Below are 13,129 nucleotides of genomic sequence, written 5' to 3'. Positions count from 1 at the left end.
GGCGATTCTGTAATGTAAGGGTACCTCTATGCGTAGAGATATGCCATACGAAGCTATGTATGATAGCACTCATAGAAGGCATCCATAGTCCGGCCACTGTCGAGGCCATAAGATCCAATAGCATAAACATAAATTTTCTATAACCTATTCTAATCGCAGTAATAATAAAGATAAACGAACTGTATATTTAAAAATTGCATGCGATTTTCTAATTGTTCATCTGTATTACGCACTAAAAACTGTTCTTGATTAATTTACCTTTATTTATAATAAAACAAATTTATAATAAAAGCCGAGATGGCCCTGTGGTAAGAACGCGTGAATCTTAACCGATGATCGTGGGTTCAAACCCGGGCAAGCACCACTGAATTTTCATGTGCTTAATTTGTGATTATAATTCATCTCGTGCTTTACGGTGAAGGAAAACATCGTGAGGAAACCTGCATGTGTCTAATTTCACTGAAATTCTGACACATGTGAATTCTACCAACCCGCATTGGAGCAGCGTGGTGGAATAAGCTCCAAACCTTCTCCTCAAAAAGAGGAGAGGAGGCCTTTAGCCCAGCAGTGGGACATTCACAGGCTGTTACGGATTACGGATAATAAAACACCATTCATATAACTTTCGAATTTCCGATTACAACTTCGCGGACATTGAAAACATTTTTTCGTGAATCCATAGTGAATATCATAGATTATTCGAGATCTCGCGTCAATTGATATCGGTGTCAAAGTTGTTTATTTGGGTTTATTCCTGCTGTGGTTGGAATAAGCTATAAGTGATAGGGCTTTGTGCTCTATATTTATATGAAATTTTACGCTAAACAGCAATACTTCGAATTGTTTCGTTTTGGCTTAAGCTAATGTTATCAGTTACAAGGGGCATAACATCTTAGTTCCCAAGGTTGGTGGCGCATTTATGATGTATGAAATGGTTAATATTTCTTATAATGCTAATGTCTATGGGTGGTAGTGGCCACTTCAAGAAAAGAGCGTACTCATTCCTTAAACCCGCAACGCACCTGTAAACCCTCGGGTGTTGCACGTTCCAATAGGTTAGCCTCCTGCTCGTTTGCCCATTTATCCGTTCATGTAATATATAAAAAAAGGTTTTTATTCACATTCGTTTCGCTTCTCTTACGACATTAATATGGTACGTGAGAAACTAATGACTCATTCCGCAAAATGTAGTTCCACTGAGCCAAGAAAACATCCATGTTTAAAAATAATACACACTCGAAATAATAATGATGTTATAGAAGATAAAATCAGTATAAGACAGATCTTGTGTTCATTATGACATCAGTTTTAGCGACAAACGTTTCGACGGTTTTGTTGTGTTGTTGTTAATGTATGTTGTAAACAATGGATACTATCAAAGTTGTTGGTGATTATGTCAGAGAAAAGTCGCCGTTTTCGGTATGTAAGTTTTCTATATGTTTAGTAACAGCCTGTGAATGTCACACGGCTGGGCTAAGGCCTCCTCTCCCTTTTGAGGAGAAGGTATGGAGCTTATTCCACCACACAGCTCCAATGCGGGTTGGTGGAATACACATGTAGCAGAATTTCAGTAAAATTAGACAAATGCAGGTTTCCTCATGATGTTTTCCTTCACCGTCAAGCACGAGATGAATTATAAACACAAATTAAGCACATGAAAACTCAGTGGTGCTTGCCCGTTTTTGCACCCACGATCATCGGTTAAGATTTACGCGTTCTTACCACTGGGCCATCTTGGTATCGATATAAAATAGTTAAAATCTATATATCGGTTTTTCGGACATTTGCAACCGAGGGTTTACAGGTGCGTTGCGGGTTTAAGGAGTGAGTACGCTCTTTTCTAGAAGTTGCCACTACCACCCATAGATATTAAATATATATATATATATATATATATATATATATATATATATATATATATATAAAAATTAATACAATGGTTAATATTTCTTATATTGCTAATATCTATGGGTGGTAGTGGCAACTTCTAGAAAAGAGCGTACTCACTCCTTAAACCCGCAACGCACCTGTATATATATATATATTAACGAGCGTCTTGAATCATGTTATAAGTATTATGTAAAGCTATTACCCATTTTATATATAGAATTAAGTAGTAAAAAACGCGTACGCGTGTGATATGCAATTATATATTATTACTCTGCTGAGGCTCGTTAGCTCAGTGGTTAGAAAGTCCAGCTAATTTCATAACTCTGCTTCATACCTACGCATATTTTATCTGTGTTTATGATTTATGTTCTGAAAAATTAAAAAGTGACAAGATAATAACGAACAAAAGAATTATTATTTATTATATAAAAAATCGTAATATTATACACATGCCATTAAAGCTCTGTTACTATGATTTTTTCCGACACGTTCAACAATCATTATCATATTTCAGCCAATTAATGAACGATGCGTTCGGTAGTTTTTGAGCTTATCCCGTACAGACAGACAGACAAGGCAAGGGGCACTTTGTTTTAATAGTGACAATGATTTCACGACATTGTTTCCTTATGTCGTAACGTATTCAATTTATTCAGAGACCATGATAAAAGTCATATGAGACACGCCATCGAACAGTAATTGATTTTTAATCTTTACCTACTGAGCTTAACTGCTTTGGTCTAGTCTATTCTGAGGTCATTCAGGTTCAAATTTTGGGTCTCTTTTGGGTTTTGGTCTGATAGGAAAATATTGGATAAGAATTTGGAGTTAGCAAATTCTCAGCAGCAGTGCGGAAGAGGGGGGGTATTAGGCTTAATTGCTATTTTTTTTTATTTTATTAGGGTAAATCCAGTTTATAGATAAAAATTAAATATTATATGTATAACTACTATATTATCAAGGGTTGTGTCGGATCAGAAACGATAATGAATAAAAATTGTTTCTTGTCCTGTATTTTTTACATTTCTTTGATTTATACTCGTAATGGTTATTGAGATTAAAACTGGATAATTAATTATATTTCGAGGGCTGCCCCTTTTGATTTTTCTTATAAATTCATTTCCTTTCGTTTTATTTTTATAACAATAAAAAGCTTTTTGCGCTTACTACATTTTCTGTTCGCGAAAAACATCTCCTGTCGCATGTCACCCATACTTCAAACATATGTTTGTTTTATAATTCGGGCGCTGAAGCGCTTGAGACAGAAATAAAAATAAGAAATAAAAAATATAGGAGTGTGATCGCGTGTCGAGAGATTTCTCTCGCGCGTGTGGTATATGAAATTTTGGTAGTTTTAGGCGCGCTCATAACCGTACACACTCTAGATCGGAAAGCGCGTAAAGCCGTCGGAATTGTGCTTGAACTCTTACTGGCCGCTCTTATCGTCGTTCCATGAGATTATGAGAAAAAAAAAAAAAGAGTGCATTTGTGTTTGCGCGCACACTTGAGCACTGTCTATTTAGAATGTCCGTCGTATCCGTAATCGGTGATGATCATATCATCGTCGTCATTACTATTTTTGGGTTGCTCTTAATCAATTTACTTGTACGTGGTTCGCACTGATCTTCTGGTACTGTAAGAATTGCGGCTTGGGTGACTTACAGCTGCCAGTGCCTGATGCCAACCCTCCTTGGATATACTTTTACCGCTAATTTGCCAGAACTGCACGGGTAAAGTCTTGTCCTTTCCACCAAGAAAATTTATTACTTCTTTTTACCTAATTGTCGAATATATTTCTAGCTGGACACATGGTTCGGGCGGCCCAAGAAGGCGGGCGCGGGGCTCGATCGCGGCTACGACACAGTGCCAAGGGCGGAGCCCCGCGCGGAGGACGACGAGCCCGCCGCGGAGTATACCAACAAGATAGACGCGTTGGATGATGACCAGCTCGAGAGGAGATTTGAAGAGATGCTCGTGAGTATTATATATATTTTGTACCGATTTTTATATATTTCGTTTAATATATATTCAACGAATCCTTTTAATATGGGATGTATATAAATAAATCTAACTTTTTTATGAATACAAACAGTACATAATTAATTTATAATAACAAATATTAACAAAGTACGAGGCGTTGATGTAATGGACACAATATGATATTGACCTCCGATATGTTTTGTTTCATCTAACCCTAAATGAGTATCAGAAATCCGTGACATATTATCGTTGGGCAAGTTATATACTTGGGGGATCTAATAACACTTATTTTATAAAATCAATGGATCCTGTATTTAAATAAGCTCTCATAAAACCTTTGAATCGTCATATATTGATGTTTAATTTTACTGGTGGTAGGGCTTTGTGCAAGCCCGTCTGGGTAGGTACCACACACTCATCAGATATTCTACCGCAAAACAGCAGTACTTGGTATTGTTGTGTTCCGGTTTGAAGGGTGAGTGAGCCAGTGTAATTACAGGCACAAGGGACATAACATCTTAGTTCCCAAGGTTGATGGCGCATTGGCGACGTAAGCAATAGTTAAAAGTTCCTACTATGTCTATGGAAAGCAAATTACTGCGGTCCACCTGATGGTAAGTGGTAGTGAAGTCCAAACGCGACGACGGCTAGTACAGTCGGGAATAATGTTCTGCACTAGCCGGCAAGGCGGCCCTAATTCAATAATGTTTTGTGTAAATTGACAGAAATATGACGATTATTGTTTGAAGATTTCGGAGAAAATAATTCCAATAGAGTTATATGTATTACGATATACATTGTGTACATTCTCGAATAGATAATCGGATACCTAGTTTTAACATAAGATTGAAAGTTAAATAATATGAAAAGTTAAAGCAATGTTAACGATTTCAGACTGATATGAATATCGGTGAAAAGAAGAAGGAACCATTAAGAAAATATTCCAGGGATCAGAAGAAGAAGATGCTGGTAGCTTACAAATTCGTCAACGCACAGGTTTGTGTAGATTTGTTTAAATATTTCAAAGTGTCCTCATAACTGATGTCCTCCTGGCCGATGACTGAGTAGCCAACTGCGCAGGAAATATTATAGTGCACAATTCTCTCACTCTCATAATCTGATGGAACAGTAACCGAACAGTAACAGTAACTTTCCGAGACACGGGATCATCGTAATTATGGCCTATTCCAATGGAAGGAGGAGTCAAGATAAATAAACAACTTTGACCTTGAGTTGTCATGACATTGGTCCATGTCCAAAAGAATCTCTGGTATTCATTATAGTTTCGTGATAAAATGCCGTTTTGAATTTCGACGAATTTGTTATCAGAACTTTGGTCGTAATATTAATTACATGTAAGTAATTAAGTGGAATAGTGCTGTGTTATAAGTAAATATATATTAATCAAGAACCGTTTGTAGTACATAATACAGCAGGGCTGTTAACGAATCGTATGGAATATCTAAATCTTGGGTTTGTTTATCTCTCTCCTATTGGAATGTAGTATAGTGTGTTGTATAATTAGTTTTAGTGGCGGTGCTTTGGGTCTGGGTTAGATATTGTACCACCAAATATAAATAATAATACGCTTGTGGTGCGATAGACAGAATATTACCGAACACGTTAAACAATTACCAATAATTTTCAGGAAGGTCGATCGAAATTCGAGAAGCCCTCCGATTACGTGTCATATCTAAATCAACCTGAATTGTCGGTGGGGAAGTTGCACAGCTGCTTGGAGAACCTCAGGATAGCGTTGACAAACAATCCCCTGTCATGGATCGAGGACTTCGGCACGAAGGGCATTGAAAGTCTCCTGACCACGCTCAATGTCTGTTATACCAAGTAAGTATCATTTTGATATAAGCTATAAGATATTCTAATTATTAGTCGAAATACGACCATAATTATTATTTATTTAAGGCAACCGTATATGAATTTGCATGCTTTGAATAAAAAACAATTCCTACTACTAAAAATCTACTTTTACTTGGTACAAGCCCGTGTAGGTACCACCCACTCATCAGATATTCTACCGCCAAACAGATATATTTAGTATCGTTATGGTCCGGTTTGAAAGCCAGTGTAACTGCAAGCACCAAGGACATAACATCTTAGTTACCAAGGTTGGTGGCGCATTGGTGATGTAAGGAATGTTTAATATTTATTACAATGCCAATGTCTATGGGTGGTGACCACGTAAAATCAGGTTATAGTTACTTATATATAGAGTTTATGTACCAAAATCGATGTTGATGCTGGTATGGAGGTCCGATGGTGGCAAAATTCTTATAATTTTATTAAATGTACATAAGTATAAATGCGAAAGTGTGTTTGTTTGTTTGTTACGCTTTTACGTCTTAACTACTCAACTCAACATCATGATTTTCTGCATACACGTTATCAGGGGTACAGAAATACCCCTGACAACACGCCGAAATTATATAAAGAAGTATATAAGAATATATACTTATATAAAGGATTAGCATTATAATGTTGATATTACGTTTACATGCTATCAGTGGCAGTGGATTTTATCGGTAAGAATTAAACGATTAAATGGTAATGACATCGAATGAATTAAACTTTTTTTTTATATACTTTGAATTTTTTTTTATGTCAACGACCTTAAATATTCTTCCAAATATTCGATCATTCTTTTTTTTAATTTTGCTTAATTTTTTTTTTTTAATTTTTATTTTACTTGTATTATTTTTGTCAACGACCTTAAATATTCATCCAAATATTCGATCATTTTAATTCACAGTGATTCCCGTTATGATCGCGTCCAGTATGAATGCATTCGGTGTCTCTCAGCGATACTAAACAACACAGTCGGTATTCGCGCGGTGTTTGAGTGTAGAGAAGCGCTTCCAGTTCTGGCTAGGAGTCTGGACGCTAGGAAACCTCATTGCGCGTTGGAAGCAGCTAAGGTAACAAATAATATAGTTGTTTTACTATAACTTTTTAGGTAATGTAAATTTATAATTAGGTAATTATAAATGTTCCGTTGTATATTATAAGTTTGCATTCATATTTGAATAAAAGTTTTCACTGCTATATATATTAAAAAAAATATTTCAGGTCCTCGCTGCGATATGTCTCATACCGAACGGTCACGAAAAGGTCCTAGAAGCCATCACGATGGCGGGAGAGTCGAGCCGGAAGCCAAGGTTGCTGCCAATCATAGAGGGTTTGGTGGCTAAGGCACCCGAGAGCTTGAAGGTGAGCCTTTTTTTATTTTAATGTTTATTCATATTGTTTAGAAGATAGTGTGTAGTATTACTAATTTGTTTTAGAAGGTATATTTATTGGCAATTGTGGAAAGACATATGTAACGCTGAAAAGCATTAGAAAGCATCAATCTAGAATGTATCAAGTGTTGTTATGAAAGATAGGCTATGGCTCAAATAACTTATTAATGACGTTGATATGAAAAAGTTTATTTTAGAATATTCTTTTTATCCGGCTCGAAGGACCAGAAACGAATTTTATACCTTCAAGGATGAGCTATATATTATATATTTGACGCTATAATAATCATTTTATAAAACATATTCACCAATCTCGAAACTTAATTATATTAAGCTTTAAAATCGACTTTAATGTCAATATCATTAAATTCAATGTTCCTTGTTATCAGAATGGTTGCATGCAACTTATGAACGCGATTATCACTGAACCAGAGGAGTTAGAATTCAGGATGCATTTACGGAGCGAGTTTATGAGAACTGGACTCTATGATCTGATAGGTAAGGTTCAATTTTGCCTTCTTTATTATAAGTACATAAAATTATACCACCATTAATATTGCACGAGTATATTTTGTGTTAGAATAATTCTTGTAACTTAATGATTTACTTGTGGTAGAGCTTTGTGCAAGCTCGTCTGGGTAGGTACGACCCACTCATCAGATATTCTACCGCAAAACAGCAATACTTGATATTGTTGTGTTCCGGTTTGAAGGGTGAGTGAGCTAGTGTAATTTCAGGCACAAGGGACATAAAATCTTATTTCCCAAGGTCGGTGGCGCATTGGCTATAAGCGATGGTTGACATTTCTTACAATGCCAATGTCTAAGGGCGTTTGGTGACCACTTACCATCAGGTGGCCCATATGCTCGTCCAACTTCCTATTCTATAAAACAAATGATTGTGGAATCGTGGGTCTCATAGGAACTGACTAGAAATACATATTACTTCAATCTTCCTTATATATGCTCGGAGCTAACTCAGCTGCATTACACGAGCAGAGAAATGTTTTATATAGTGTTAAATAATACGTATCTGTGTGCGTTTGCAGATGAGCTCCGTGCGGGTGCAGAGGAGGGGGGCGGGCGGCTCATACAGATGAACGTGTTCGACACGCATGCCGCTGCGGACCAGGAGGAGTTCCTGGCCAAGTTCGATGATGTCCGGTATGTCTGGGGCAGTGGACCGGTGTCACTTGAACCCTGATTTCATGTGCTGGTATTGTCCGGCATATCTGGGACAATGTACCAGTTACTTGAACATACTTCAAATGTTACTTGAACACTGATCTATGTATGTGATGGTATTAAAACAGGGTCATGTTTCTATTGATGTGAATATGAATAGCGAGTAATGGTAAATACAGTAATAAAAACGGTTTTAATGTCATACGAGCCGGTTGGCGTGGTTGGTAGATACTTGCCTTTTCACGCCGAAGGTTGTGGGTTCGATTCCCATTCAGGACAGACATTTGTGTGCATGAACATGTCTGTTTGTCCTGAGTCTGGGTGTAATTTTCTATATAATTATGTATTTACAAAAGAAAAGTAGTATATGTAGTATATCAGTTGTCTGGTTCCCATAGCACAAGCTTTGTACAAGCTTAATTTGGGATCAGATGGCCGTGTGTGAAAAATGTCCCAGGATATTATTATTATTATATGAACTATGTTAGCAGTTTCCAAAGTAATGCCGATAAAAACTCGGATTTTGTTGTAATAGTTATGGGTGCATGAGCACAAACACTATATATGCAATATATAGACATCATAAAACTAACCAATATTCTTTCCAAGTTGTGAATATCTTCACAAAAAAAGCAAATAGTTTATATTCGCTCGACTTTAGTGACGAACCCAGGACCTCATATTCCGTAGCCTTATAACATAATGAGATTATGTATATAATTATAACCGAAATTCTGAGTTCGTTAATTTTCATTCACTTCACGCTCAGCCGTGAAAGAAAACAGGGATAATCATGTTGGTGTCGAATTCCTGATTCACAGTAAAGGTGATTTTTCTCCAGCTGTGGGATAATGAAAAAATAATTAATTTCAGAGTGGACTTCCACGACGTGAACGAATGTTTCGAGCTGGTCAAGAATTTAGTCGTAGAGACGCCAGCGGAGCCCTATCTGCTGTCAATACTGCAACACTTGTTGTTTATAAGGGATGACGAATTAATAAGGTTAGTTTTTTTTTTTTTTAGAATAGGAAGGCGGACGAGCATATGGGCCACCTGATGGGAGGTGGTCACCAAACGCCCTTAGACATTGGCAATGCGCCAAATAAGGATTATATCCAGTGCATTCTTGAATCAATAAAGTAAGTTAAGTAATTTCGACAATTGATCTATTCGTCCTTACAGTAAAGTGCTAGCGCATATAATAATATTTATGCATTTTTTTATAGAATAGGAAGGAGGACGAGTATATGGGCCACCTGATGTTAAGCGATCACCAACGCCCATAGACATTATCATTGTAAGAAATGTTAACCATCGCTTACATCACCAATGCGCCACCAACCTTGGGAACTAAGATTTTATGTCCCTTGTAATTACACTTATATGATTTACATATGATATTGATATTTATAAACAAACCTTAAATTTATATATTCCATGCGCTTCGCTAATAGCTCTGCTATGTTATATACTACAAACAGTTATTTATCAAAATATCATTACTCATAATACAACAATATACTTAACTACTTATATCCACTTTCATTTTATTTGAAATGTTCCGATAGTTATTTTATTTATATTCAAAACGCCATTTGTTTTTATGAATCAACAAAACAGATTATTTAGGTCTCGACCAGTGACGTCATGCCAATTCAAGGTCAAACAAAGGACAAACGCGAAAATTTGCGGTCGTTTATTGGTTATTATAATATGTAAGAGGAAGGGAGACAAATATATATAAATTTATATAAGTAAGAAGAGTCAATGTTTTATGTGAAGTGTTTGTTTTTCAGGCCAGCATATTACAAATTGATAGAGGAATGTATAACTCAAATTGTCCTGCACAAGAACGGCTACGACCCAGACTTCAGACATACACAGCGGTTCAATATTGATGTTCAACCGCTGATCGACGGGTTGATAGGTTAGTATTTTTCAATTTTTTTTTAAGTGACTCGCAAATGAGCTGTCTTAGGGCAGGCATTACTACCGCCTACAGACTTTGGTACTGTAAGAAATTTAAACGTCCCGTATGACTATTTAAGGGATTGCTTAAATTTACTTAGCAACCTTGAAAACGGTAGAAGATGTGAAGTTCTTTTTGCTCGTAGTTAGGGTAGCACTTATTCAATTTTTAAACTTATTGGAGGTGGAAGAGGGGAAGCTCACGCGGTGTGCTAAGGTTTCGAAAGACCATACTTGCCAGATATACTGTATCCCGAGTCGGGCCAATGAAAATGTATTGGGTTTTTCTATATAGTAATTTTCAGTAGCATCTCAAAAGCTGGAAACAGGTGTTTACCCTCCCGTGCCTCGGAAAGCGCATGATGCCTTTGATCCTGGATCTTACGTCTTTCTATATGTCATTTTATATATATGTATTAATCGATACACATATATTTCTCGAGTCTCATATAACATATTACATCCCGATACGCGTGCGATTCCCCAGAGAAGTCCCGCGCGGAGGAGGAGCGCAAGGTGGAGGAGCTGAAGGGCAAGCTGGAGGCCGCCATCGCCGCGCGCCAGGAGGCCGAGGCGCGCGCCGCGTCGCTGGAGGAGCGCCTGCAGCACGCGCCCGCCGCGCACCACGCCGGCGTCGCCGCCATCGCCAAGGTAGCCCCTCTGCTTCCGCCTCCGACTTTAGTCCACTGACGTCGCTGCGTGGCCTGTTCACGACCCGGATCGGAGACTGCAGAAATCTTCGTCTCCTCTACAAATGTCATGAGATAGATTTTATGAAATATAAAGAGCTTGATATATACATTCAAATATGCGTGAAAAATGCTTAAAATATTTCAAATTTGGCAAAATGGACCACATTAAAATCAGTATACAATGAGTGCATATAAACATTTATCATCACTAGATCTTAAATATGCAAGTACCTGTAACCTAGTCATGACGAATGTCTAGAGATCTTGGGACTTTTGAAATCTCATTTCAATAGTGTTTTCAAAAACATACTTTTAATTATTTTATCTGTGTATACTGTATGACTTTTTGAGAATTACAGCTCTACGTTTAAAAAATGTCTGTTAGTACTCGCATTATTAGAGACGAATTCTATATTAATATTTTAATTTATTTATTTTAATACGTTTTTAGGCGATTGGAAGCCCTGGAGGACCACCCCCACCACCACCGCCTCCTATGCCTGGAGGTAAGATTAATATATATTATATTTAATTAACATATAAAATTCATATTTTGCATATACACTTTAAATTTTAATATGCATGTTTTAAATATATTTATGTAACATACAAGTTTTTATCTTTGGAATATATAGTTGTTTTTGAAAGTAAAATAATAAGTGCCTATGAAATTCTGTAGTAAAGAAATCATTTAATGGAAACAATTTGATGTGAGGAAGTATAGACAAACCGGTATACCACGTGACAGGATTTCAAACATAATATGCAGGTTCTATCATAATATTTTTAATCATCACCGAGCACAGTGTTGCCAACAATCATGGACTTTTGGAGATCTCGACCAATGATATCGCGTTAATTCGATGTCAAAGTTGTTTAGTTATTTTTACTGCTTTTGTGGTTGAAATAGACTATAAATAGCTTGAATGTTTATACTCTGCGGTATCTAACTTTAAATTATATATTTAACACCCTTACCCCACGTTACAGGTCCCGCCCCGCCACCCCCGCCTCCCATGCCTTCAGGTAACCAATGAAATAACCGTATACTATATTACTTTGCTTACTCTAAAGTCACATTGTTTTTTTTTTAATTAGACAGATAAACGTGCCAGTGTAAGTGGTCACGACCGATCTCTAGATTGGCTGTGAGATATATTAAACTGTCTTTACATCGCAAATGGCTCACTAGCTGGTATCTGGAGATCGGAACTGAAGTATCAGAGCATTGCTTTTGTCGTGCATGCATTTTGTCGATCGGATAACTGACCAGTATACACAAATCAAAATAAATCGCGCTGTTTTTAATACAAGCGCTGAATGTCTCTAGTAGTAACAGCCTGTTAATGTCCCACTGCTAGGCTAAGGCCTCCTCTCCCTTTTGAGGAGAAGGTTTGGAGCTTATTCCACCACGCTGCTCCAATGCGGGTTGGTAGAATACACATGTGACATAATTTCAATGAAATTAGACACATGCAGGTTTCCTCACGATGTTTTCCTTCACCGTCAAGCACGAGATGAATTATAATCACAAATTAAGCACATGCAAATTCAGTTGTGCTTGCCCGGGTTTGAACCCACGATCGTCGGTTAAGATTCACGTGTTCTAACCACTAGGCCATCTCGGAATGTCTCACATTAGTTCTTTATAATGCCACCAGGGAAATGTAGTCGCTACTAGGAGTCGATAGTAACCGTATTGGGATACAGTTCTTGCAAATCAGGAAGGCGAGTAGTTTTTATTTGTGGTTAAACGTGTACATGCATATTGCAATAGTGTGCGTGTCTGACGACGCGGTCAGTTGCGAGCGCGCCATCGCTCAGGTTAGTTGTGTTTATTGTTCCCGGACGGTAATTGCCGTGAAGTACTGTCAGCATGTCAAAGCGCAAAGTTATCCGTAGCGAGGTAAATTGTTTTTTTTCTAGTTTTGACATTAAATAAAAATGGTTATTTTTTTAATTTAAGTTATTGTTTAGTTTTGACTTTTGATACTTATTCAATTGTATATTTTATTGTTTTTAGGGTCGAGCAATCATTGCTAAAGTCTTTCACTTTCTTAAAGATGAATATAGTTTTATGAAAGCAAATAACAGTGATGGATGTGACCTAAGTCCATTAGCAAACATATTAGAAAGAACTGCCCAAGCAACAGGCGTCAGT

At 37.1% G+C, this 13,129-nt stretch overlaps 1 protein-coding gene across 5 annotated transcripts in view; it reads left to right on the top strand.

Annotated features, from left to right (window-relative positions):
• The window catches only part of LOC126778797 (protein diaphanous), a 62,059-nt gene that overhangs the window by 30,865 nt on the left and 18,065 nt on the right, over positions 1 to 13,129 (top strand). For 4 of the 5 annotated variants that reach the window (XM_050502474.1, XM_050502470.1, XM_050502471.1 and 1 more), the window contains 12 exons: positions 3,691 to 3,864; positions 4,765 to 4,866; positions 5,519 to 5,715; positions 6,638 to 6,803; positions 6,955 to 7,095; positions 7,514 to 7,622; positions 8,173 to 8,287; positions 9,182 to 9,310; positions 10,105 to 10,235; positions 10,764 to 10,927; positions 11,420 to 11,474; positions 11,959 to 11,994. In XM_050502474.1, the coding sequence (XP_050358431.1) occupies positions 3,691 to 3,864; positions 4,765 to 4,866; positions 5,519 to 5,715; positions 6,638 to 6,803; positions 6,955 to 7,095; positions 7,514 to 7,622; positions 8,173 to 8,287; positions 9,182 to 9,310; positions 10,105 to 10,235; positions 10,764 to 10,927; positions 11,420 to 11,474; positions 11,959 to 11,994 (1,519 nt within the window). Of the gene's footprint in view, positions 1 to 1,284; positions 1,420 to 3,690; positions 3,865 to 4,764; positions 4,867 to 5,518; positions 5,716 to 6,637; positions 6,804 to 6,954; positions 7,096 to 7,513; positions 7,623 to 8,172; positions 8,288 to 9,181; positions 9,311 to 10,104; positions 10,236 to 10,763; positions 10,928 to 11,419; positions 11,475 to 11,958; positions 11,995 to 13,129 lie in introns of those variants that run through there. The other variant, XM_050502472.1, reaches the window with a different exon arrangement.

Source organism: Nymphalis io, chromosome 27 (assembly GCF_905147045.1).
Source record: "Nymphalis io chromosome 27, ilAglIoxx1.1, whole genome shotgun sequence".
In the NCBI taxonomy this organism is placed as follows: domain Eukaryota; kingdom Metazoa; phylum Arthropoda; class Insecta; order Lepidoptera; family Nymphalidae; genus Nymphalis; species Nymphalis io.
Note: the sequence above shows the minus strand (reverse complement) of the source record. Positions and strands in the feature narration are given on the sequence as shown.